Source organism: Vigna umbellata, chromosome 4 (genome assembly GCF_029865625.1).
Source record: "Vigna umbellata cultivar VRB3 chromosome 4, Vumbellata_1.0, whole genome shotgun sequence".
Taxonomy (NCBI): Eukaryota; Viridiplantae; Streptophyta; class Magnoliopsida; order Fabales; family Fabaceae; genus Vigna; species Vigna umbellata.
The window spans coordinates 24,576,519-24,600,115 of NC_142168.1; the positions used below are offsets into that span (position 1 = coordinate 24,576,519).

At 34.0% G+C, this 23,597-nt stretch overlaps 1 protein-coding gene across 2 annotated transcripts; it reads left to right on the top strand.

Annotated features, from left to right (window-relative positions):
• Positions 1-343: 343 nt before the first annotated feature.
• On the top strand, positions 344-21,366 carry TPP2 (tripeptidyl peptidase ii). Of its 2 annotated transcripts, none has more exons than XM_088111773.1 (34): positions 344-706; positions 1,905-1,983; positions 2,082-2,155; positions 3,952-4,061; positions 4,166-4,246; positions 4,720-4,806; positions 5,145-5,287; positions 6,095-6,245; positions 6,324-6,446; positions 6,617-6,700; positions 6,802-6,989; positions 7,104-7,278; positions 7,376-7,497; positions 7,593-7,672; positions 8,163-8,221; positions 9,961-10,115; positions 12,508-12,686; positions 13,245-13,357; positions 13,423-13,593; positions 14,049-14,174; positions 14,292-14,392; positions 14,464-14,581; positions 15,036-15,115; positions 15,822-15,894; positions 16,356-16,441; positions 16,513-16,564; positions 16,641-16,775; positions 16,921-16,992; positions 17,662-17,754; positions 17,951-18,046; positions 18,196-18,294; positions 19,239-19,331; positions 19,961-20,197; positions 20,943-21,366. In XM_088111773.1, exons 1-34 carry the CDS (start codon positions 502-504, stop codon positions 21,099-21,101), a joined length of 3,999 nt encoding a protein of 1,332 aa, XP_087967899.1. In that variant the 5' UTR covers positions 344-501; the 3' UTR covers positions 21,102-21,366. The 2 variants fall into 2 exon arrangements, with proteins under 2 accessions (XP_087967899.1, XP_087967900.1); XM_088111774.1 differs by having other exon boundaries at positions 19,994-20,197.
• Positions 21,367-23,597: the final 2,231 nt, after the last annotated feature.

Sequence of the window (23,597 nt, forward strand, 5' to 3'; positions counted from 1 at the left end):
ATTTAATGCCAAAAGTATCGGTTCAGTTGAGATCACCATGGTTCTATTCTACCCACATAATAATTGAAAATGTAAAATTAACTTATTTATCCATTTCTCCTTTCAATTTGAAAAATTTCAACTTTTAATACTATTTTATTTATTAACTCTTAATTTTTTACTTTTCATGAGGGTGCTTATTGAGTTTCCACTGTATTACCACCGTAAATGTAACACTCAATAGAAATATATATATACCCGTATACTTGTTTCTGTATTGCACAAAACACGACCACGTCAGTTCTTCGTGCGAAATTACTGAAACACCCTCACTGTCTATTCGTCGTAACAAAACGAACACCCAACACGCAATCCTCACTGTCATCACCATCTCCATTTTCATCACTCCCGAGGCTCTGACTCTCATACAATACACTGATCGCTCTCGCATACTCACACACACGAAGAGCTTCGAGCTTGGAGAGCTTCGCATCGAAACGCCGCCGTATCTTGCACAGGTCAATGCCGTGCTCTTCATCCACTTCCACCATCACCGGCGATAACAGCAGTAACAAGAATAGAGATGGTTCTTCCTCTCTGCGCGAGTTCAAGCTGAACGAATCCACTTTCCTAGCATCGCTCATGCCTAAGAAGGAGATTGGCGTCGATCGTTTCCTCGACGCTCATCCTGAGTACGACGGTCGCGGCGCTCTCATCGCCATCTTCGGTACTCTTGCGCCGTTGACTTTCGCTCCACTATGCGTTCTTCGTCGATTTTTTTTATTGTTTTAAAATTCGGATGTTGAAATGTTTGGAAGTGAAAAATCGGAAATAATCTCGAGTTGAGGACTGTATTTGAGAGTTCGAGTTAAAGTGTTGTGTGATTAGTATGTGTTATATTATATTGAAGTTTTGAGAGTGGAGCTAATAAAAACTAAGATGTGTTTCGGTTTTTTATTTTCGGATTAATTGTGTGTTTGGTTCGCATTTGTCGAGATTTGTCGTGGACTTGATGAAAATAAATTGAAGAAATGCTGAAATTATTGGAATTTGTTTGTTTTGGAATGGAAATGATTTGATTTAGCTATGTTCATTTCTGTGGTTTGGCTTTTGGTTATTGTTCCTCACGCACCTATATCGCTATGTCCTTAGGAGTTGAGGTGAAGGGAAGGTTAAATACACTTTCTATCCTTCGGATATGTTGTTACCACGTACAATAGTCTCACATGACCCCATGTCGCTCCGGAACAATCATATAATGTTAGGATTCTATGTGTGATTTCGGTAGAATTGAGAATGTTGGACAACTTAGAAGAAAACGCATAAATCCATAGGTTATGGGTTGAAGTTGGTGTCTATCCTTTATATGGGTTTTACTTGATTCTCATTGCTACTGAATCTCAATTCCCTTGAAAGACCCCCAGAGAATCCGTTGAAGACTGCAGACTGACGAGAGAACCTGTTTGGTAACTATGTTGGATTGGTAGGGTTAATGAAGTGTTTTTCAGTGCTTTAAGAATGTTTTGTTCGTAAGGAGTGTTGGTGATTAAGATTGTGTTGGGTCAGCATTTATATGTCGGGGATTTGTTGTCTTTGAATCTTTAGTTGGTTTTTTGCTTGGGTTTAGTGATGAAAATAAACGCTGTGTTCGTGTTTGCATATTTTCTATTTTGATAGTTTGGATCCACTTTTCTTGTTTTTTAATGGAAAGTACGTTACTTCGATGTTCCGTCTAGACTGTAGAGTAATGAAAGTAACCTGCACTTTGTTTTTTTGTTGACTCTCTGCCCATCTAATCCTGAAAGCCTTTTAGAATAATGATTATGTCGCTTGTATTGTTATTCATGCTTTTCCTATACTATGACTGCATTTGTTTACTCTATATATACCAGATTTGTTCAATAATTAGATTTGCATGTTTGCAGATTCTGGTGTAGACCCAGCTGCTGATGGATTACAGACTACCTCAGATGGGAAGCCAAAAGTTCTCGATGTCATTGATTGGTAAACATAAAGTACTTTATGTTAGATTTTAGCTGATAATTCTTTTATTTCTGTACTGGTTTCTCAATACATATTGTGGTACTTTTTTGTTTCCTCAGCACAGGAAGTGGTGATATTGATACCTCAAAGGTGGTGAAGGCTGATGCTGACGGTCATATTGGTGGGGCTTCAGGTTAGTGTTTTTGGATGAAGCTAGACAATTATTACAGTGACTAGGTCATCCTGAAAGCAAATTTATACTCTTGATTACATATACATTAACGAAGTGATTTATAGGTGTTGGAAGTCTCACATCGACTAGAGATAAGGTCATTTCATAGTTTATAAGTGGGTGCAAACCTCACTCTACAAGCCGGTTTTGTGGGGTTGAGTTAGGCTTAAAGTCCACTTCTAACATGGTATCAGAGTCATGATTAGAGCCTATTCTAACGAGTTCTAAGTGGGCATTCTATTCTTCTATTTCCACCCGCAATCGGGCCGTTATCGGACCACCCAATTTCTACTATCACGCACGAGATGTCTATACCTCGGCGTGAAGGGGGTGTGTTGGAAGTCTCACATCGACTAGAGATAAGGCCAAAATATAATATACAAGTGAGGTGCAAACCTCACCTTACAAGCCGGTTTTGTGGGGTTGAGTTAGGCTTAAAGTCCACTTCTAACATGGTATCAGAGCCAGGTTAGGTGGGGTTGAGTTATGCTTAAAGTTCACTTCTAACATGGTATCAGAGCAAGGTTAGAGCCTATCCTAGCGATAATTGTTGTTTGTTGGGCATATTGTTCCACCCGCTATCGGACCAAGGGTTGAGTTAGGCTTAAAGTTCACTTCTAACATGGTATCAGAGCAAGGTTAGAGCCTATCCTAGCGATAATTGTTGTTTGTTGGGCATATTGTTCCACCCGCTATCGGACCACCCATTAAAAATGTTTAATTCCACGCTCGAGATGTATATACCTCAGCGTGAGGGGGGTGTGTTGGAAGTCCCACATCAACTAGAGATAAGGTCATTTCATAGTTTATAAGTGGGTGCAAACCTCACCCTACAAGCCGGTTTTGTGGGTTGAGTTAGACTTAAAGTCCACTTCTAACAATAGGATACCCTAGTTAAGAGACAAAATATAATATATAAGTGAGGTGCAAACCTTACCTTACAAGCCCACGCTCGAGATGTATATACCTCGGCGTGAGGGGGGTGTGTTGGAGTGTTGGAAGTCCCACATCGACTAGAGATTAGGTCATTTCATAGTTTATAAGTGGGTGTAAACCTCACTCTACAAGCCGGTTTTGTGGGGTTGAGTTAAGCTTAAAATCCAGTTCTAACAATAGGATACCCTAGTTAAGAGACAAAGTTCAAATACAATGGCCGGATTGTTTTTGACTTTGTTCTATTGACTTGGATTTTAGTTCTGTAAAATATTATTCTGAAACAGTTTTGAAGAAAATAGTAATCATAAAAATTTGTTTAGATAATTTTTTTCCCAGAGTAGTTATAGAATATCATGTTGTTAATTACAACCCTTCTGTTGATGAGGCAGTGTTCCATTTATTTTTATTATTTACAGGATGATAGTTTTTTGTATGCTTACAGAATAGTGATTTGAATACTATATTTGAACTGTTTTTTTTTCTTGGTTTTAAATTTCCTACCTTGTTATATTGTTTTAAAAAATTAAGATAAGTAAACACTTGTCTGTGATGTTTCATTGATTCTTTATTATTTCAGCCAAAAGACTCTTACTGAAAACAGAAACCAAACTTGCCTTAAAGTTTCCTCCTCCAACAAATCTGATGAAGCATTTTGTTTTTCTTGTTTTCTGTCTGTTTTTTTTTGTGAATGCATGGATCTCCTACTCTGGTGCCTGTTTCTTCCCTTTTCTCTTTATTCAATTTTGTTACTCTAGGGAAATGAACCATTGAATTATTAAGCTCGTGTCTATGGTTCAATCTTCCTGAAAAATATTTTACAGGGGCATCATTGGTTATCAATACATCATGGAAGAATCCTTCTGGTGAATGGCATGTGGGCTATAAATTGGTTTATGAGCTATTCACGGACTCTTTGACTTCTCGTTTGAAGGTTGTATTGCAGTTTTATGAAATATTTTAGTTTCTCTTTAGGCTTCATGCCTCTGGTTATAAAATCTAATTTCTGTTTTCTTCTTTTGAATTTTCTATTGGCAGAAAGAAAGAAAGAAAAAATGGGATGAGAAAAACCAGGAGGAAATTGCCAAGGCTGTAAAACAACTTGCTGACTTTGATCAGGTTCATTGGAAATTTTATTGATTCTTACCAGGACTGTAGAACCTTTAATTACGTATAATATACTTATAAGACTTAAACATTTTGTTTAGTAGGCATGGCATATTGTAGGGGCAAGCTGTTTACATCTTCTCTTTTTGTTATTGCACCTTCCTACTTGTGTCACATTGATACATTAATAAGTACTGCATTGGTGTATTCTCTTACCGTTTCTACTGGAAGTACTCATCAGTAGTGCCTCTGTGTGCCATTGTCTATTATGAACAGATGATGCTTTATTTTTTTCCTTCTGGATGCTCATTTAATGATTGAAATCTGTTGACTGGCTGCTGTTTTTTTTTAATTACTAGATGATTTTATAGATGATACTGCTAATTTTATGGATAGCTATCTTGCTACGCTAGATATGATGTGTTTGTTTTATTTTTGCATATCCTTCTGTTTCTATATAACTCAAACCATGATACATTTTCTAGCAACACATCAAGGTAGAAGATGTACATCTTAAAAGGGCCCGGGAAGATATCCAGAATAGACTTGATATTCTGAGAAAGCAATCTGAGGTGAGTGCTGAACACGTAATCTTTCTTGTTACTCTTTGGTAATCTGCCTTTTCCTGTGCTTGAAATAGAAAATAAATTATTGATTTGATTTTAAAGTGTTATAGGACATTCATAAGTGGTGGAATGAGGATGATACAATGATTGTTACTGTATGAAATGATATTGGATAAATCTTTTTCACCCTGCTCACACATAATGAAACTCTTGTTGTTCTCTATCTCGCTTGTCTACTAAAATTAAGAGAAACGTTTATACTTGTATTGTATTTGTGCTCCCATCACGATTTTTGTCAACTGAAATTCCTGGATTTGAAAAGGTGATGCTGTTTCATGTTTTAGAGCTATGATGATAGAGGGCCTGTCATAGATGCTGTTGTCTGGCATGATGGAGAGGTTTGGAGGGTTGCCCTTGACACACAGAGTCTGGAGGATGATCCAAATAGTGGAAAGCTTGTTGATTTTGTGCCTTTAACTAATTATAGGTACATATAGTTCCCAGTGTTAATATTTATTATAAATCTTAACCTTAGTTGTGTTAATATTTATTATAATATAAATCTTAATCTTAATCTTAGTTGATAGCTTTTGTCTGGAGATGTCTCATGAAATTGGAAGACACTTTTTTTGGCAACAAATTTCCTACCATAAAGGGCCTTCAGTTTGATTGTCACTACATGCGGCCCTTGGTTTGGGAACCTTGTTCTATTGATTCCAACCTTGATTTCCTGATATATTTCTACTACAACAAAGTGCTACTACAAATGTTGTATACATGAAAAAATGATGTCATCCTTTAAGTATATAGTAAAATGTGAAATGAGTTGATGAATGGGATTGAAGTTTCCATGTTCTGTTGTGTTTTTGGAAATTTATTTTGAAACAGTTTGACCTTTTGACTTTTATGTGATCATATTAAAACTTTTTTTTTAATTTTTTACATTGAAACAGTTTAGATTCCATTCTGCAAACAGTGCTTCTAAATCTATTTGGTTCTTCTTTTGGGGTTTATAGATGTTTTACTGGTTTATGTCCTACAGAAAAAAATGTCAAATAGACATTTTTCCTAGAAACTAAAAAAGGAGCAACTTAACAAGTGAATTGGAAGAGCTTGGTTTCCACCTTGACTATAATTAAGATGTTCTTGAATTAATTTTCTCTGTCATGAAAGAAAATAAACTTTTGCTGTTTATCTATTGAAGCAATTATTTGCATTTTTGTTTCTATTAAGTAGGGTACACATTGAATTCATATATGGTTCCAATGCTAATTGTGACCGCCCATTCTTTCAGGATAGAGAGGAAGTATGGTGTCTTCAGCAAATTAGATGCTTGTACTTTTGTTGTTAATGTCTATAATGATGGGAATGTTTTGAGTATCGTAACAGACAGTTCTCCACATGCCACCCATGTTGCTGGTATAGCTACTGCCTTCCACCCAAAGGTACAGATATATAATTTTATCCACATAGAGCAATATTCTTATGAAAAATAGCCTTTTGATATACAATATTGCTTTCAGGAGCCCTTGTTGAATGGAGTTGCACCTGGCGCACAAATAATATCTTGTAAAATTGGGGATTCTCGCTTAGGTTCAATGGAAACAGGAACTGGTTTAACTCGCGCACTGATAGCTGCTGTGGAGGTGCTTCAAAAGTTTCCTTCTTTAGCTGATTATCCTGAATATTCTGACAAGAGAAATATGATTTGCCTTTGATTTTTGTGTGTTTGATGAACTGAGTTTGTTTTTTGGATGTTATAACATCTTGCACAAAGAAGAGTTTTAATGATGGGCGTTCTACATTTCCTTTTCAGCATAAGTGTGACCTTATCAACATGAGTTATGGTGAAGGAACATTACTACCAGACTATGGACGCTTTGTTGACCTTGTGAATGAAGTATTTTCTTAGACTTGTGATTTTAGTTGGGCACTTATATCATTTGCATGTCACTTTCGTATTTTCTTAAGTATTTGATATTCTTGTTGATTTACTTGTAGGTTGTGAACAAGCATCGTTTGATATTTGTGAGCAGTGCTGGTAACAGTGGACCAGGATTGAGCACTGTTGGTGCACCTGGTGGTACTTCCTCAAGTATCATAGGTGTTGGCGCGTATGTATCTCCTGCTATGGCTGCTGGTGCTCATTGTGTTGTTGAGCCTCCTTCTGATGGGCTTGAATACACTTGGTATATTTGCTTCCCTGAAATCTTCCTAATTAGATGACTTCTTATATCCTTCATCTTTACTGCTGTTACTTATTATTTACTGATATTATCATTGCATATTTTTGATGGATACAGGTCTAGTAGAGGACCAACAGCTGATGGAGACCTTGGTGTTTGTGTGAGTGCTCCGGGTGGTGCTGTTGCTCCTGTTCCCACTTGGACTCTGCAACGGCGTATGCTCATGAATGGGACATCAATGGCATCACCTTCAGCCTGTGGAGGAATTGCATTGGTCATAAGTGCAATGAAGGTTCTTGCATGTGGTTCTTTTGTAGCTTTTCTTATGTAGTTGTCTTTATTTGCACATGTATCTCTAGTTTTTCTAATGTGAATCGATCTGCACGCAGGCTGAGGGAATTCCTGTGAGTCCATACAGTGTGAGGATAGCACTTGAAAATACTGCAGTCCCCATAGGTGATTCACCTGAGGATAAATTATCCACTGGACAAGGGCTTATGCAAGTTGACAAGTTAAGTAATTTGCCCAGTTTTTACTTCAATGACCATTTTAGTAAAATGGTAGTTATTTGACATTTATTGACTTCAATCATATACTCCTTGACAGGGCTTTTGAATATATACAGAAGTGTCAAAATGTTCCATGTGTTTGGTATCAAATAAAAATCCAGCAATCTGGAAAAACTAGTGAGTCTTTATCATTACATTTTACCTTCTCCTTATTTGACCAGATAAGGGAAATATATTATCTTTCCCTTATATTTGTGACTGTAGAAAGTGTAGTATGTCATTAAGTGAAGTAGCCTAACAAGATATATATAAGCTTCGTTCCAAGACTTGAGGCAGGTGATGTGGCCAATGGGTGGCACATTAAATGATATCAAATCTGAGTTCAATTGTCATTCTTTTAATAAGAGTATGGGGCCTAGCCTACCATGTGTGACTAAGGGTTCTCATGTGAGGGGTGTGTTAAACATAGAATCATTCACATGCTTTCACCTAATAGATTGTTGGTTCATGCCCATGGATAAATAATCTAATTACTTAGACAACTTGATGCACTATTAGGATTATAAAAAATTGAAATGAATTAAGAAGTTTACATGAAACTTGGCTTTGGAGGAAAAGCTAGATGGTAGACAAATATCTGATACTTTCGTATGATTACTGTTGGCAGATCCTTCATCAAGGGGCATCTACCTAAGGGAGGCTAGTGCTTGCATGCAATCTACCGAGGTGAGATCATTGATAAATTTGTAGTGCATCACTGCATTGTTGATTACAATGATTGAGTCAGATCTTTTGAAAGTTGTAAAGTGAAATTAAAGACGGGAAAACCAATTACTGATGATTTGTACTTCGATCCAATATTGGTTAACTGATACAGGAATTGTACCAATGATGAGAAATTGAAGAGTTAACAATGCTACTGTACTAGTTAACGTCCTTGATAAGATGAAAATGAAATAACAAATTAGGGTCAGTGGCTTGTCTGTTGGTAAAAAGTTGATGATGAATTGTACGTTTAATTCCCTTGAGTTTTTTTTTTTTCTTTTTTTGTTTAAATTTATTTTTTAATACAATTCCACAATATGTTGCTATCAATTTCTTATTAAAAAATGTATTAAGTTTTCAAAGTTGTTTTCACAGCTAATAGTCTTTTTTCAGAAACAGAAAGTAGAAACACTAGGGACATGTCTTGTTATTCTCTTTCTGTTTTCTTCAAGTCTGGATACAGACTTATTAACAAATGTTAGGAAGTTCAGAATTGTTTTTGAAAACAATAATAATGACCTATCAGTTTTTACAGTTGTCAATAATTTAATAATTCTAATTCCTAATTTGTACACCCTACATTTCGCAGTCTAATCATATATGCAGCATATAAATAGGAAACATTAATGAGAACAATGTTATAACATGCAGTGTGCATAAATGTTAGCTTAATCTTTTTTCTCAAACAAGGCTATTGCAATGCTTTCAATTTGTATGTGTATTTGGTATATTTTGTTTGGAGAAAAACATGCTAGGAGCTTTACTGTATTCCTTTGGTATATTTGTTGTCTCTAGGTCATCTAGCATGAAATAGGTTTTCTACATTCTTTTTGGGGTTCTGCTTATGTTTTTTTTGGGTTGTTGCCATCTGATCTAGGAAAGATTGACAAGTCGAGTTGCATGTTGTATTGCATGTTTCTTGTTCTTATGTTTTCCTTCTCCCCACCCCCTTTTATTCTGGTTTTGATTTTGTTAGTTCTTAGTATGAGAAATAGAGAAGATTGGGAGAGAATATCCCTTGTGTGTGTTGCATACACATAGGGTAATTTATTTATATTGTAAGATATGGGCCAATGCCCTTAATACATAATAGACTAAGCCCAAATAACAGAAACACACATCTTAACATCTAACACTTAGGATTTCACATCTTGTGCTTGTAGTTTTGTGTCATAATAAATTTTTCTTTTTCAACCTAACTCTTCTTGAACAAACTGGCGGTTGACTTTTAAGTGTTCAATTCTTTTTCCATGACACATGGGGTTTGAGGCAATGGCAATGTTAACTTGATTATCAAACCCAAGTTTCATACAGAGGGTCCATGAATGCAATCTCATCAAGTAGGTGGTTATTAGTCTGGGATAGTGGTGCGTAGGAGTTGACCTCCAAAATAATTTGTGGTATAATTCTGAAAAGTGATACATTATTTAATTGCTTTGTTGAATATCAAATTAACAGCAAAATACCAAACATAGTTATCACCCAATTAATTTGGCTGACTTTCCGTGGAATAAGTTTTTTGACTGATATATTATATCCTCCAACTTTTTCAAATGTCTTCGCTTGTCATTTCTACTTCTTAAGGCATTTCTACTTCTTAAAAATTCTTAATATTCTCCTCAGCTACTTGTAAGTTTTACTGCTGGTCCTCTGATTTCAGTTAGTAATTGTTTAAAACTTTTGGTTGAACATATTCACAGTGGACAGTGCAAGTTAATCCAAAATTTCATGAAGATGCTGACAACTTAAACGATTTGGTTCCATTTGAGGAGTACATTGAATTGCATTCTACAGAAGAAACAGTTGTGAAGTCCCCTGACTATCTTTTGCTCACTCATAATGGTCGCACCTTCAAGTTAGTGTCCTCTACTTTGCCATTATTTTCTTTTGTTTGCATATATTGCCATAATTTTACGTAATTTTGCATTGAATGTATTGATAGAATGGTCTTTGCTCTTGTCTTCTGTTTTTGGTGATAAACAGAAATTAATACACTCCTGATTTTTGTTATTTCAGTATTAATATAATTTCTGAGATATGTATTGATGTTTCTGTTGATCAAAGTTCTGTGTCTTTAGCTTTGTGTTAATATCTAAATTATGTACAGCTTTTCCATAATGAAGTTATGAGCAAAGGTTTTTGAACAAGATGTAAACACCTTTCTTTCTCTTGGTTTATCTCTATGCTAATAATTTGATGTATGGATTTTTTGAGGAATTGGAATGATTTTCTTTACCTTGCTTGTGTTCTGTCAATCCTTCCTGCTCGAGTGGAAACACTTCCTTTGCATTTGTGAAGCAATTGTATTTTTGTTATCATAATTTTGTTCACGGCATGTTGCTTAATCAATATCAAATATAACCATTTCATGGTACAACTTTACTTGTATAATAATTTTCAAGTGGTCACATTGCTGCCTTGCACAACCTTGTGATTTTCATCTAACCTAGATGACCACAAGCTCATCCAAATAATGCGAGCTTCAAAGATCAATAGCTGACACCCAACTAACTTGCGAGTGAAAACATGCGCCTTAAAATTTCCTACGATTTCAACGATAGAAGTGTAGCACATTCTAACTAACTAGTATTGGTTGAGAATTTATTAGAAACTATAAAACTATAAGTGGGGTTTCGTAAAATACAATGTGATAGGCACACAATTTTGTGATTTTCAATAAGTTTCAGTCAATTATAAGTTTGTTGCGAGCATTCCTCTTTCAGCAACATTTCATTGATTTTATACCTTTTCCAAAATAGTGGTACACTTCTAAAAGTACCAGCTTATTGAACTTCTAAAATGTTAGTGCAACCTAAATATTGAAGTTTCCCATGTGAACATTGTTGAAAGAGAGAGACATAGATGGAAGAGATGCTGAAAATTTTGTATTACTAAACAAAAAAAGTTCCACTTTCTATACGCAGATGGCAATAAATATGATATACTTATAAATCATATTCTAATAAGGTATTCCTGTAACAATAAAGATCTAATTAAATAAGATATTAAAAATGTAGTAAATTCTTAAGAGACATGTTAAAAGAATTAGTACAAAACAATTCATGGAAGGTGGTACTTTTTGGTACCATGTTGAGAAGAGAGAAACCAAGACAAAATATGATGAATTCTGTGAGGTCTATATACTCGAGTTTTCTTATTATAACAGAGAAGGGATATGATAACAAGGAACACAATTAATATATAACAATGTGAAATATTTGCAAGATATTTCTTTATCAAACCATATCATATCTACCTATTTAATGTATTAAATCATATCTTCAACATAATCAAATCATATCTTATAGAATCCCCCTCAAGTTGATGTATATGTATCAAATGAGACCTCGAGGACTTAGTAAACTTGTCGGCTAATTAGTTGCTAGAGCTGACAAAATAAATAATGGCAAAATTAGTAGATATTTCCTGGACATGACTTTCTCTAGGTCAAAGTGACAATCAATCTTCAATAAGTTTTGTCCTTTCAAATCATATTTTTAACACTCTCCTTAAGTTGGAACATATGTATTGAGTCAAAACATATTAAAAATAGTTAGAGGGCATGAAGAATATTGGAGAATGAAAATGCATAGTTAACATGTTGATTACCAGAAAGCAAAAAGGGCTCATAGGTTGCAGCAACAACTGGAAAGCAAAAATGACCAAAAGATCACAGCATTTGCCTAAAAGGAAAAATATTCTCTAGACACGGTGATTGCCAAAAAGCAAAGGAAAAAAAAAAGCACTGAGAACACATTTGTTGATAGAGAGAGAAAATATTTAAATGTTAAAACCTTGTTAGGATAGACTCTATTATCTTCTTAGAAACTATATTTAATCCTCTAAATTTAATTCTACAAAATCAGGTAACTTTTGCCTATTAAAAGATATCCACAATTTGTGCGAACTTGACGTAGAAGTTACTAGTTTCTACGTAGTATAATTGGCACAGGACAAGCAATGCATGAGTGTTTTAATGGAAAATAATAATTATTTTTTAATTAAAAAGGTCTAAGGTCTAACCAAACAATAGAAATTCAATTGAAACTATAGAATTAGCCGTCTGTTAAAAGTAGTTTACAACAACTTCAAAAAGACAACATCATAGTTACAACGTCATCCTGAAGGAAAATTCACTATGTTGAACTAGAATAGAATTAGGACAGATATTTGACTTAGTTTTTGCTAAATAATGTTAATTTGTTGTTCCATTTTCTTAATGAAAATTTGTTTTCTCCTGTTTCCAGTGTAGTGGTCGATCCTTCCAATCTTTCTGATGGTCTGCATTATTTTGAGGTCTATGGTATTGACTACAAAGCTCCATGGCGTGGTCCTCTTTTCAGAATTCCAATCACGATAACAAAGCCTAAGGCTGTAACTAACCTGCCTCCACAAATTTCTTTTTCAAAGATGTTATTCCAGCCAGGTGGGCATTTGTTGATCAAATTTATCTTCATCCTTCTTTTCGTTGGTGTCCTACTAAGGTTTCAAATCTGGGATCTACATGCATGTAACGTGTTATAATTATAAAAATAAAATAAGGAGTGGATCCTATATAATAAGAAATATCTAGATTATATATGTATTATTACGAATATTTTTATTTAGTCTCTTATCATGCATTTGTTATTAGAGGATATTAAATTTCCACTATTTACTGTATTGATTCCTTTTTCTCAATGTAAATAAAGCACCCATGTTATGTCAGAAACACACAGATTCAGTTGAATGTTTCTCTCTTCCCTAGAGTTTAACATAATGCATAGCCACCAGTGGGCGAGACTTAGGAATGAGATGCTCCTATTTATTTGGTTAGACTTCTCTTATATAGATCTTATTCATATTTGGGTGAGTGCTAGTGTAGCAGGAGGGTCATACACAATGGCCTAGTCCATATACTAATCCTAGACGAAAAAATGAAGTGCATATACTTAAGGAGTTTAAAACTTTCAGATATTTACTTTTTTGTTTCTCGCTTTACTAGGCCATATAGAAAGAAGATACATCGAAGTGCCGCATGGTGCAACTTGGGCTGAAGCAACAATGAAAACATCAGATTTCGACACAGCAAGAAGATTTTATGTGGATGCTGTTCAGGTATGACTTGTGGCTTGAAACTTTGTCAGATTATGGTAATCTTGTTGACACATATTCTATACCAGCTGTGCCCACTGCAAAGACCTTTGAAATGGGAGAGTGCTGTAACTTTTCCTTCTCCTGCTGCGAAAAGCTTTGCGTTTAGGGTAGTAAGTGGTCAGACATTGGAACTAGTCATTTCTCAGTTTTGGTCAAGTGGCATAGGGAGTCATGAGACTGCGAGTGTGGATTTTGAGGTAATAGAAACCACTCTCTGATATTTGGATAGACTGCTGTTTCTTTTTTGACAAAATGAGAAATCTTCTACATTTTGAATTGTATGGAACATGATGATTTTTCCTATTACTTTTGGTAGTTGATGTTAAATGCATTTTTGTTTGTATTGTGCGATGATGGTTGATAATTTTTCATTTTTCATCTATACAACAAATCAGGAATCTTAACTAACATCTGTTATAAGGTGAAGGCTGTTGAAATATCTCATGAATAAACATGACTTTTTTCCTTCGTCTTGATACAGTATCTCTTTTGTTGCCCTTTCATATATTGAAGTCTATGAAAGCATAATTGGATCTCTTTCCATGAATGATTTGTTTGGGCTTCATGTGTGATTTCTTTTATAAAGTGGGATATGGTGAGTTATTTCGTTCTGCACTGAAGATACAATTCTATTGTCTACACTAAATTCCAGGTTGTGTTTCACGGGATAAAAGTCAATCAGGATGTTATCCTTGATGGTAGTGATGCACCAGTTAGGATTGACACTGAAACACTACTGGTATCTGAGGAACTTGCACCTGTGGCAATTCTGAACAAGGTTATCTTTTTAAAGCTACTTTTCTGTCCTTATATTTATAATATCCTGTTATGCTATGTTGTTGATTTGAAATACAAATTAGATTTACTTGTTTCCGAATGAGTACTAAATTTTCAGATTAGGCTGCCATATCGACCAGTAGATTCTAAGATTAGTGCACTTTCAACAGATCGTGACAAACTTCCTTCTGGACAGCATATACTGGCACTGACTTTGACGTGAGCTATAAATTTTGTCATTTGTCTTTAGATAATGTGGATGGCCTTTTCTAAGTATCCTGATTTTGCAGCTACAAGATCAAATTGGAAGATGGAGCTCAAATAAAACCTCACGTACCATTGTTAAATGACCGGATATATGACACTAAATTTGAGTCCCAATTTTACATGATTTCTGACTCAAACAAGGTATATTATACCTTCTAGAAAGTATAAATTGTTTAGGTTAGATATTCTTTTGCTCATTATTATGAAAAATAAGATGCATTTAGCTTGGGTTCTTATATAGAAATTATGAGTTTTAATTTTTGCAATTTTTTTGGGACTAATTACAATTTACTAATAGTCAGGTTGTAAAGTAGTGGGACTTATAACCTATTGGGTGAGAATGCCAGTGTAAGCCTGTAATGGGCTTTGCCAGATGATATTTGATATTTTTGGTGTATTCCAACATCTTTTCTATTTGGGTAGCACTTTCACATGTTTGGAAATACTTTTCTCCAAGGAAATTATCGCATATTTCTTTTAGCTCCCAGAGAAAGCTGGGAAAAAAAATAAAATGTCCATTTCTCTAAAATCACATATACCATGTCTGTATATGATATATTTTACATCTCGTGCTTTATCTGTTTATGATTTGTAGCGTATATATTCAAGTGGAGATGTCTATCCAAGTTCTTCTAATCTTCCCAAAGGAGAGTATACTTTACAGTTATATTTGAGGTACATGCCTTTTCTTAGCATAAACCTGGGATGAGAGTGCACATACTTCTTAATAGTATTAGTTCACTGCTAGCATTCATCCGCTACTAATGAATTGAAATATATTTCAAAATTTACAAAGTCAAGTAATGCCCTTAAATATATTTCAATTCATTGGTAGCGGATGAATTCTAGTAATGAACTAATACTGTTAAGATAACTTGAAAGGTTGATTTATTTATTATACTTCTAATAAGAAAGCTAGCATAGCACAATTTGAATGTTTCTTGATTCATAAAATATTTATGCATAAAAGATCATTCAACTTAGTCCCTTACTGATAGAATACCAGTTGAGCAGAATTCTTAAATCACACAAAATACATACAATACAGCTGTATTTACTATGCGAAGTATGAGGAGACAAAACAGCCACTTTTATCTATATTCCCCCTTATACATACTTTTAATAGCATTGGACTTCTCCTTACTTTGTCGTAAATTGACAACATATAACGGTTATATTGAACATATTCTAACAATATATAGCTGCTATGATACTTATGATTAAACCTAATCTAATAATAAATTAGCTCCTATTTTCTACCATTAACTGCCAAAATGAGAGTTATCATTACACTTGTATCTAATAAAACATTAGTTCTCACGATTGTTCTCATTGGTTCCCGTCACTTGCATTCATAATAGTTCATAATTATTTGTTTCAGGCATGACAATGTGCAGATTTTGGAAAAGATGAGGCACTTGGTGTTATTCATTGAGCGAAATTTGGAAGAGAAGGTAGTTTATCATATCAATTTTAAGTATTTCACAAATGAACAATTGTTACTGAAGTCTAGAAGAGCTTTTCAACTATGATTGAAGGTTTTTGAAGTAGCTTTGAGAATGTAACTCATGGTAAAATTGGGGTCGAGGCACCATAAATCTTATTGAGGGTAGAGTTTTGAAAATATTACTAAATGGTATTTTATTAAATCGCGTGGCAGCTGTCTTACACAAATCAGATGATGTGTTGGGTTAGACGTGCCCAAATTGAAGAAGCTTTTGCCTGGATTCTCGAAGTTTTATAATTCTCCAAATGTTTGACACTTGTGTTTGAAAATAATTTGTTTGTAGATGCCTTTATCAAAGAGTGCTTCTGCTGTCTAGCCGTAAATAATTCCATATGGACCCTCTAGAATTTAGATTAAGTATTCTTTCTATCTGTTGACTGATTATCTTTTTTGTTTTGATTGTTTTAGGATGTAATTCGGTTAAGCTTTTTCTCTCAACCTGATGGCCCACTGATGGGGAATGGTTCCTTTAAGTCCTCATCACTAGTTCCAGGGTATGTGAGTAGGTTTGTAGCCTTGGTTTAAATTTCTTCGTGTAATTGTGTTGACTTTTGCTTATTGGCAGTATAAAAGAAGGGCTGTATATTGGTCCACCACAAAAAGAAAAACTTCCCAAGGTACATTGTTATCCCCTGTCAACATTTCAGATATTGCTACTGACAGTATATAACGGTGTTTGTAAAATTTCTGCAGAATTCTCCACCCGGATCTGTATTGCTAGGGACAATTTCATATGGGAAGCTATCATTTGCTGGTCAGGGAGAAAATACAAATCCTGAAAAGCACCCTGCTTCATATACAATTTCTTATATAGTTCCCCCAAATAAGGTCACTCTCTGCCTTATAAAATTACTTTCACATCCCATACTCATAACTACTATTTGAGCAAGCATTGAACTGTGCTGTTGTTGCATCAACTATCATATCATATGTAACTAAGGCTAATGTCTAATTACATGTTTTCTTTTGAAAGATTGACGAGGACAAGGGAAAAGGTTCTTCCTTATCTTCCAAGAAGAATGTTACAGAACGCTTAAACGAAGAGGTACTATGAAAAGTCATACATTAGCAGAAGAACTTCCTTTGGTTATTGTTTTCTGTTTTTACTTAAGGTTCAATTCATGCTCATTTTTGCATAACTTTTCTTAAGGAAATTGTGTTCTATTCGATATTTGCACCTTATAAAAATTCAGCATTTGAAATATTAGTAAATGGACGTGAACGAGGAATTCCCAGAGTTTCTTGTAGAACTGAAGTTTACTCGTACGCCTATGACTGACTATTTTATCACTGAAGTTCACCTTTCTTGATTCAAATCAATGCCATTTTATGGAATATTTTCTACTTGTTGATACTGTGTTTGAAAGCTCGTATTTTAGAATATTCCATTATCTTAAATATTAAATTATAAATTGGTTATTCACCCAGTTTATTTAATAATTATAAAAGGGAAAAATCTTGACCGAAATGAGTGAATGATGTATACACTTCTTTCTTTTATGGTCAATTGATGATAGCATTTAAATGCCTTTACCATTTAAGTGGATCATGTATTTATATTGTATATTATACAAGTTATGAAGCAGATGATTGTAAAAATCCTTTGTACTTTAATTATGCCTCAAATACGATAGAATGTTGTATATTCTCTTTTAAAGACTTTAGAATGTTTATCTCATGTTTTGGTGGTTCTTTAATTTTACTTGTCCATCAGGTAAGAGATACTAAAATAAAAGTTCTAGCAAGCTTAAAACAAGAAACTTGTGAAGAGCGCTTGGAGTGGAAAGAGCTATCTGCCTTGCTCAAAGTCAGTACATAAAATTTTGTCCAAATTTGTGTTTTGCCTTCATTTTATTTTTGTAGTCCGACAGTAATTGGATTATATTCTTTTGCAAGATTTTTTTTCTCCTTTGTTTTTCAAATTGTAATTGTCTCTATATTTTCTGATAAATTTAATCAGTTTTCCATTAACTAGTACATGAATATGTTATGTTTCCTTGCAGTCAGAATATCCAAAGTACACACCATTACTTGCAACCATTTTGGAAGGTCTAGTTTCTAGGAGTAATGTCAAAGACAAAATTAATCATGATGAAGAGGTACTTGACTCTGTCAGTTCACAATCCCATCCTTACTACCTTAATTATCTTAGTAATGGTTTGAATCCTAATGGACTTAAATGAAAAAATTATCCTATTGAAGTTTGTGCTGTTGTCAATAAAATTAAAAATATGATTGCAATTTTCAGGTGATTGGTGCTGCCAATGAGGTGATTGACAGTATTGACAGAGAAGAGCTGGCAAAATTTTTTGCACTAAAAAATGATCCTGAAGAGGAAGAAGCAGAGGTTCACAATCTTGTCTTCCATAATTGTTATTTCCATCGCCCATTTTGAAATGGTTACTAAAGAATAGAAGATAGGCAGAAATCCTGTATGTTATTGCATGCATATAATCTATTAATACAATAAGGACAGTAAATTAAGGGAGCAATTACAGGTCTCAACGAACTAATTGTTGCCCATCAGCTAATTACAGTATCTTGAGGACAGTTGTCCTACAGCTACTTAATATGTTCTGAAACCAACAATTATTAACGTGTGCTAAATCCTTCAGTTACACTGGGTTATGTTTGATGGAACTGCAAAATACTCTTATGTATGTTAACTGTTTAATTTAGTATGGATATATAATTAGATATAAAATGTGTACATACTCAGAAGTTCTCAAATAGTATGCTATGGGGACTCTGTTGAAAAGACTCAAATAGTTACATTTCTGTAGATTACTTTAAACGCAAACATTGTATAAATTATTGTGGTGTAATTTCTATACAGTGATGGAATCAAATGTTAACATTGTTCTTTACCAAATTTATTATGGATGTTTATTCTATCTATGTTCATAAATAAATTCTGCACTACCTTCACTCTGCATTGTGGTACTGAAGAATACATTTTAAGAGAGGTTTCAGTGAATGCTGGTGGGAAGTTTATTCTATCTATGTTGATAAATAAATTCTTCACTACTTTCACTCTGCATTGTGGTACTGAAGCTACATTTCAAGAGAGGGTTCTGTGAATGCTCGAGTGCACATAGCACTCAGCATGCTGATATTTGCATGCATGAACAAAAATAATATAGCTTATATTTACAAGCAGAAGAACTGGCTTATTTTCTAATAGCCAATGCTTGATAAAGTCCTATTGTTCCCTAAGTATATATATTATCATTTCCATCAGTGCCTATTTGCAACTTGTTGGCATTTAATGATCTTTCATTCTCGCTGCAGAATATCAGAAAAAAGATGGAGTTAACCCGAGACCAATTGGCAGAGGCACTGTACCAAAAGGGGCTTGCACTGGCAGAGATTGAGTCTTTAAAGGTTTGTGCTTCTTTATTATTTTTTTCTGTTCAGACTCTTCAAAGAAATTATTGTACATTTTCATAAAAAATTTGAATACACGCTAAACTAAGTGAAGAAACATGCAGATATTATAATAGAAGTCTGTTTTATTTGTCACGTTAGGCTAATAGAGAGGTTGTTTTATTTTATCCCAGTAGCTATTTGAAGAAATAATGCTATCTTATACAATAATTGAAATTATACCCAAGAATAGGAAATATTCTGTAATGTGAGGTGACAACTTCAGTATTTTTCTTTTGTGCGTATCAAATATTGAGATATCCAGTTGTATTCCGTGTCACCCCATCATATTAATGAATAGGACATTATGGTAGAATAAAATGATTAAATCCCATTGAATGTCTATGTAAAACTTTTCACTTACTGTGGATACGAGTTAAATTCATTATCTTATGTGAAACTACAATTCTCATGGGCATGATATTTATGGGATTTTATTACCCGCATTTTCACATACAGTCTCCTTGGTAAGGTTACGTTGAGTCATCCGCACTATTTTTGTGATGAAAATGTGGAGACCCTCCTTAAATGTGTCACGGTTCCATTATGATAATGGTAACATTTAATTATTTTTTTACCAATAAAAGTTGGCAGACTTGACTTGGTGTATATTGTCAAAGGACGGAGATAAGTCCCCAACTTCGGCTGCAACAGAGGGGGCAAAAGGAGGCTTGGACAAAAAACAATCTACAGATGATCGCAGAGATTTGTTTGAAGAGAATTTTAAAGAACTGAAGAAATGGGTTGATGTGAAGTCAGCTAAATATGGAATCCTCTTAGTAACACGAGAGAGGCGAGCTCAAAGGCTTGGGACAGCATTGAAGGTATTTATTTTTTGCAAGTCTTGCATTGGTTGCTGCATGTAACTAACTAATAATATCTTATGGCACTGTGTCTACTTGGGTACGACACCCGGCCCTATTCTTTGATCCTAGGTGAGATTTATTAAGTAGTCTGTCACGTATCATCAATATTTTAAGACTGAACTAATTGTCGAATTAGCAAAGGGACATCAATGGTTTAACCATAGTTAAACTAGTGCAATATAAATATTTTTAATTTTATTATATATTACAGTAATAAACTAATATATTAATAAAGGAATACTCATATTTAATCATGAACAGGAATCATACCTTAAAACGAGTTCAAACATGTTTTAAAGCCATATTAGCCACTCTTTTGAAAAAAAATAGCTAAAAACTGGAAAGAATGTCTCCTGGTTTTATGGACGATATCCTTTGAAAAGAAAAAAATTAAAGTTCAAAAGGAAGTCGTCTGGTTTTGTGGTATGAATCGGACACTCAAGAGAGTCAGTTTTTAGATCTTGGGTGAAATTGACTGGTATGATGGGTCCTTTTCATCATTGCGTATTGTAATTAATGATTCATAGTCACACAATTTAATGAGATAGGTGATTATAATTTATAATTAGGCAATCTATAATCATGAAGGAACACTTGCGTGTCTTCAATGCAAGTGTGGTTTTATTTTGTTGATCATAGGTTATAAGTGTAAAGGGTTAGGTAAATCACCAACAGCTTCTGAAGTTCTTGTCCCTCGATTCAGGTACTGTGTGACATAATTCAAGATGATGCAGAGCCTGCCAAAAAGAAATTCTACGATCTGAAACTGTCTTTGCTTGATGAGATTGGATGGACACATTTAGCTACATACGAGAGACAGTGGATGCATGTGCGTTTCCCTCCAAGCTTGCCTCTTTTCTAGGACAGCAGTGTTAGGAGTTTGGAACTTTGTCCTTTCCCTCATTATTTAGCATTTAAGGATAATTTATGTAAAATTACTCCTTTTACTGTGTGACCTATCCTTTTTCTTTTTGTGGCCATGTGGACATTGTTATTTCAAACATGACATGGGAGCTTTGCCATTTAAGTTTATTGCCATGCCTTCAGTGTGACTGCCGCCACATCAAAGATACCACAGATCCCATTTACTTGTAATAACTAAATAAAGAGCTTTTGCATTTCCTGTTGATTTTGTTTCCTGTCCCTTTTTTCTTTTCAATTTGGAATCTAGAGGATCTAAAGTGAGTCTTATAACTATAGAGTAGTTTACTTGGAGAGTATTTATATCTTCACCTTTGTAGTTATTTTTACCTTGTTATAAAATTAAATTATTTAAATTTATTATCTTAAATCCTTTAATTTTATCTTCTTTATAATTGAAGTTTTATTTCTATTATTCCTATTTTTTATAAAAAATTAATTTAGATATATTTTAAATTCATTATTTATGTTTCATGTTACAATAAACTAAAATGTAATTTAATATATATTTATATTTTTAACTTAATAATAGAGAATATAATAATATTTTTAATTGTAACAATCATTTTAATTTAAAAAATGAAAAAAAAAATAATTTGAATTTATTATAAAATTAATATAAAAATTATTCTATACTTTGAGTCTTGACGCTCCATTGGAGGTCTATGCCAGAGGAGTGTTACTCCCTCCACCACCACATTTTCTCCCTTCACCTCCCCAATTCTATTACATATTTTTTAAATTACAAAACTAACCTTTTATAATTACACAAATAACCTTTTTATTTTTTAATTCTAATTTTAACCCTAAAATCTATCTTTCTACCCCTTCTCACCCACCTCCCAACCCCTCAGATTCTCATCTAAACTCCATCAGATTTGTTTCTCATCTTCCATTTTTCCTCACAAGGTTAGTGATGATATTTTTAATTTTTTTTAAATGCAATGCATATATATCTGTGTTGTGCTGTGCTATGCGTTTTTTTGCTGTGTGCGTGTGTTGGGAGAAAGGAAGAAGATAACCAGGCCAAAAACGGATGTCGGGTATCCGTTTGGATCTGAAACGGATGTCGATATCCGTCGACGGATGTTGACATCCGTTTTCCCTTAAACGGATGTTGACATCCGTTGACAGATGCTCACATCCTTTTAAAGATTATACGATTTATATTTTAGGGTTTTGTTACGCACCTTTACGTCTCTGAACCTCTCACGCCTCTGAACCAACACCTTGAAGCACCACCACACTGTGAGAAAAAATGGAAGATGAGAAACAAATCTGATGGAGCTTAGGTGAGAATCTGAAGGGTTGGGAGGTGGGTGAGAAGGGGTAGAAAGATAGATTTTAGGGTTAAAGTAAATAATTAGGATTAAAAAATAAAAAGGTTATTTGTGTAATTATAAAATGTTAGTTTTGTAATTCAAAAAATATGTAATAGAATTGGGGAGGTGGAGGGAGAAAATGTGACGGTGGAGGGAGTAACACCCATGCCAGAGTCCATGGCTAATCAGAAACTGGTCCATGGCTTAATGGTTGTAACTCAGTTTGCATATTAAAATGGACAATTTCTTTTTGTACCTCCACAAATATTTTCCTACATATCCATAAATTCTAATATTTTAGATAGTATAATTTAAAATATAAATTTTGTATTTTAGAATGTATAACTAAAAATGTATTTTTTATTTTGTATTTTAAAATGTATAATTTAAAATACAATTTTTCGTATTTTGAAAATCTAAAATCTGTTTTTTATTTTATATTTTGAAATGCACAATTTTAAATATAACAAATAATATTTGAAATTATATATTTTGAAATATAAAAATTTACGAAAATGCATATTGAAATGATGAAGGTAAAAGAAGAGATGGCCTAACTTTGAGGATAGTATTAACTACGGAAGAGACACAGTATTGGGTTTTTCTTATATCTTATCATTTTCTTCCTACATCCTATCATAATATTTTTAATTCTGTCTTGCTATTTAGTTTAATATGAAACTTGCATGGGTAGAAGACGTGAAGTGTGGAGCAGGTTTGTTGTGGTGGAGGAGCTCCATTGATGGCTGAGTGAACTCCATTGTTGGTTGGGTTTTACCGTTGTTGAGGTGCTATTAGGACTAGTGATTTCAAGAGGGTGGCAAAAGGTGGAAGATAATATTGAGGAATGGGTGAAAAAAAGTAAGCTTCGCGATATTGCATTTCCTCACACGTATTCTTTGTGATAGTACACATGAAGAAAATTATTATTATGCAAACAATACACATCAACCAAACTTAATATTATACCATCCAAACAAATCCACAACCGTAAAAAATGATCCAGTATTCATTAAACACAAATTCAGAGTAGAAGAAACAACATTGACAATGTTAACCAAACCAAGAATTACCTCAAAAATTAATACATATGACAACAATTACATCAACTGTCT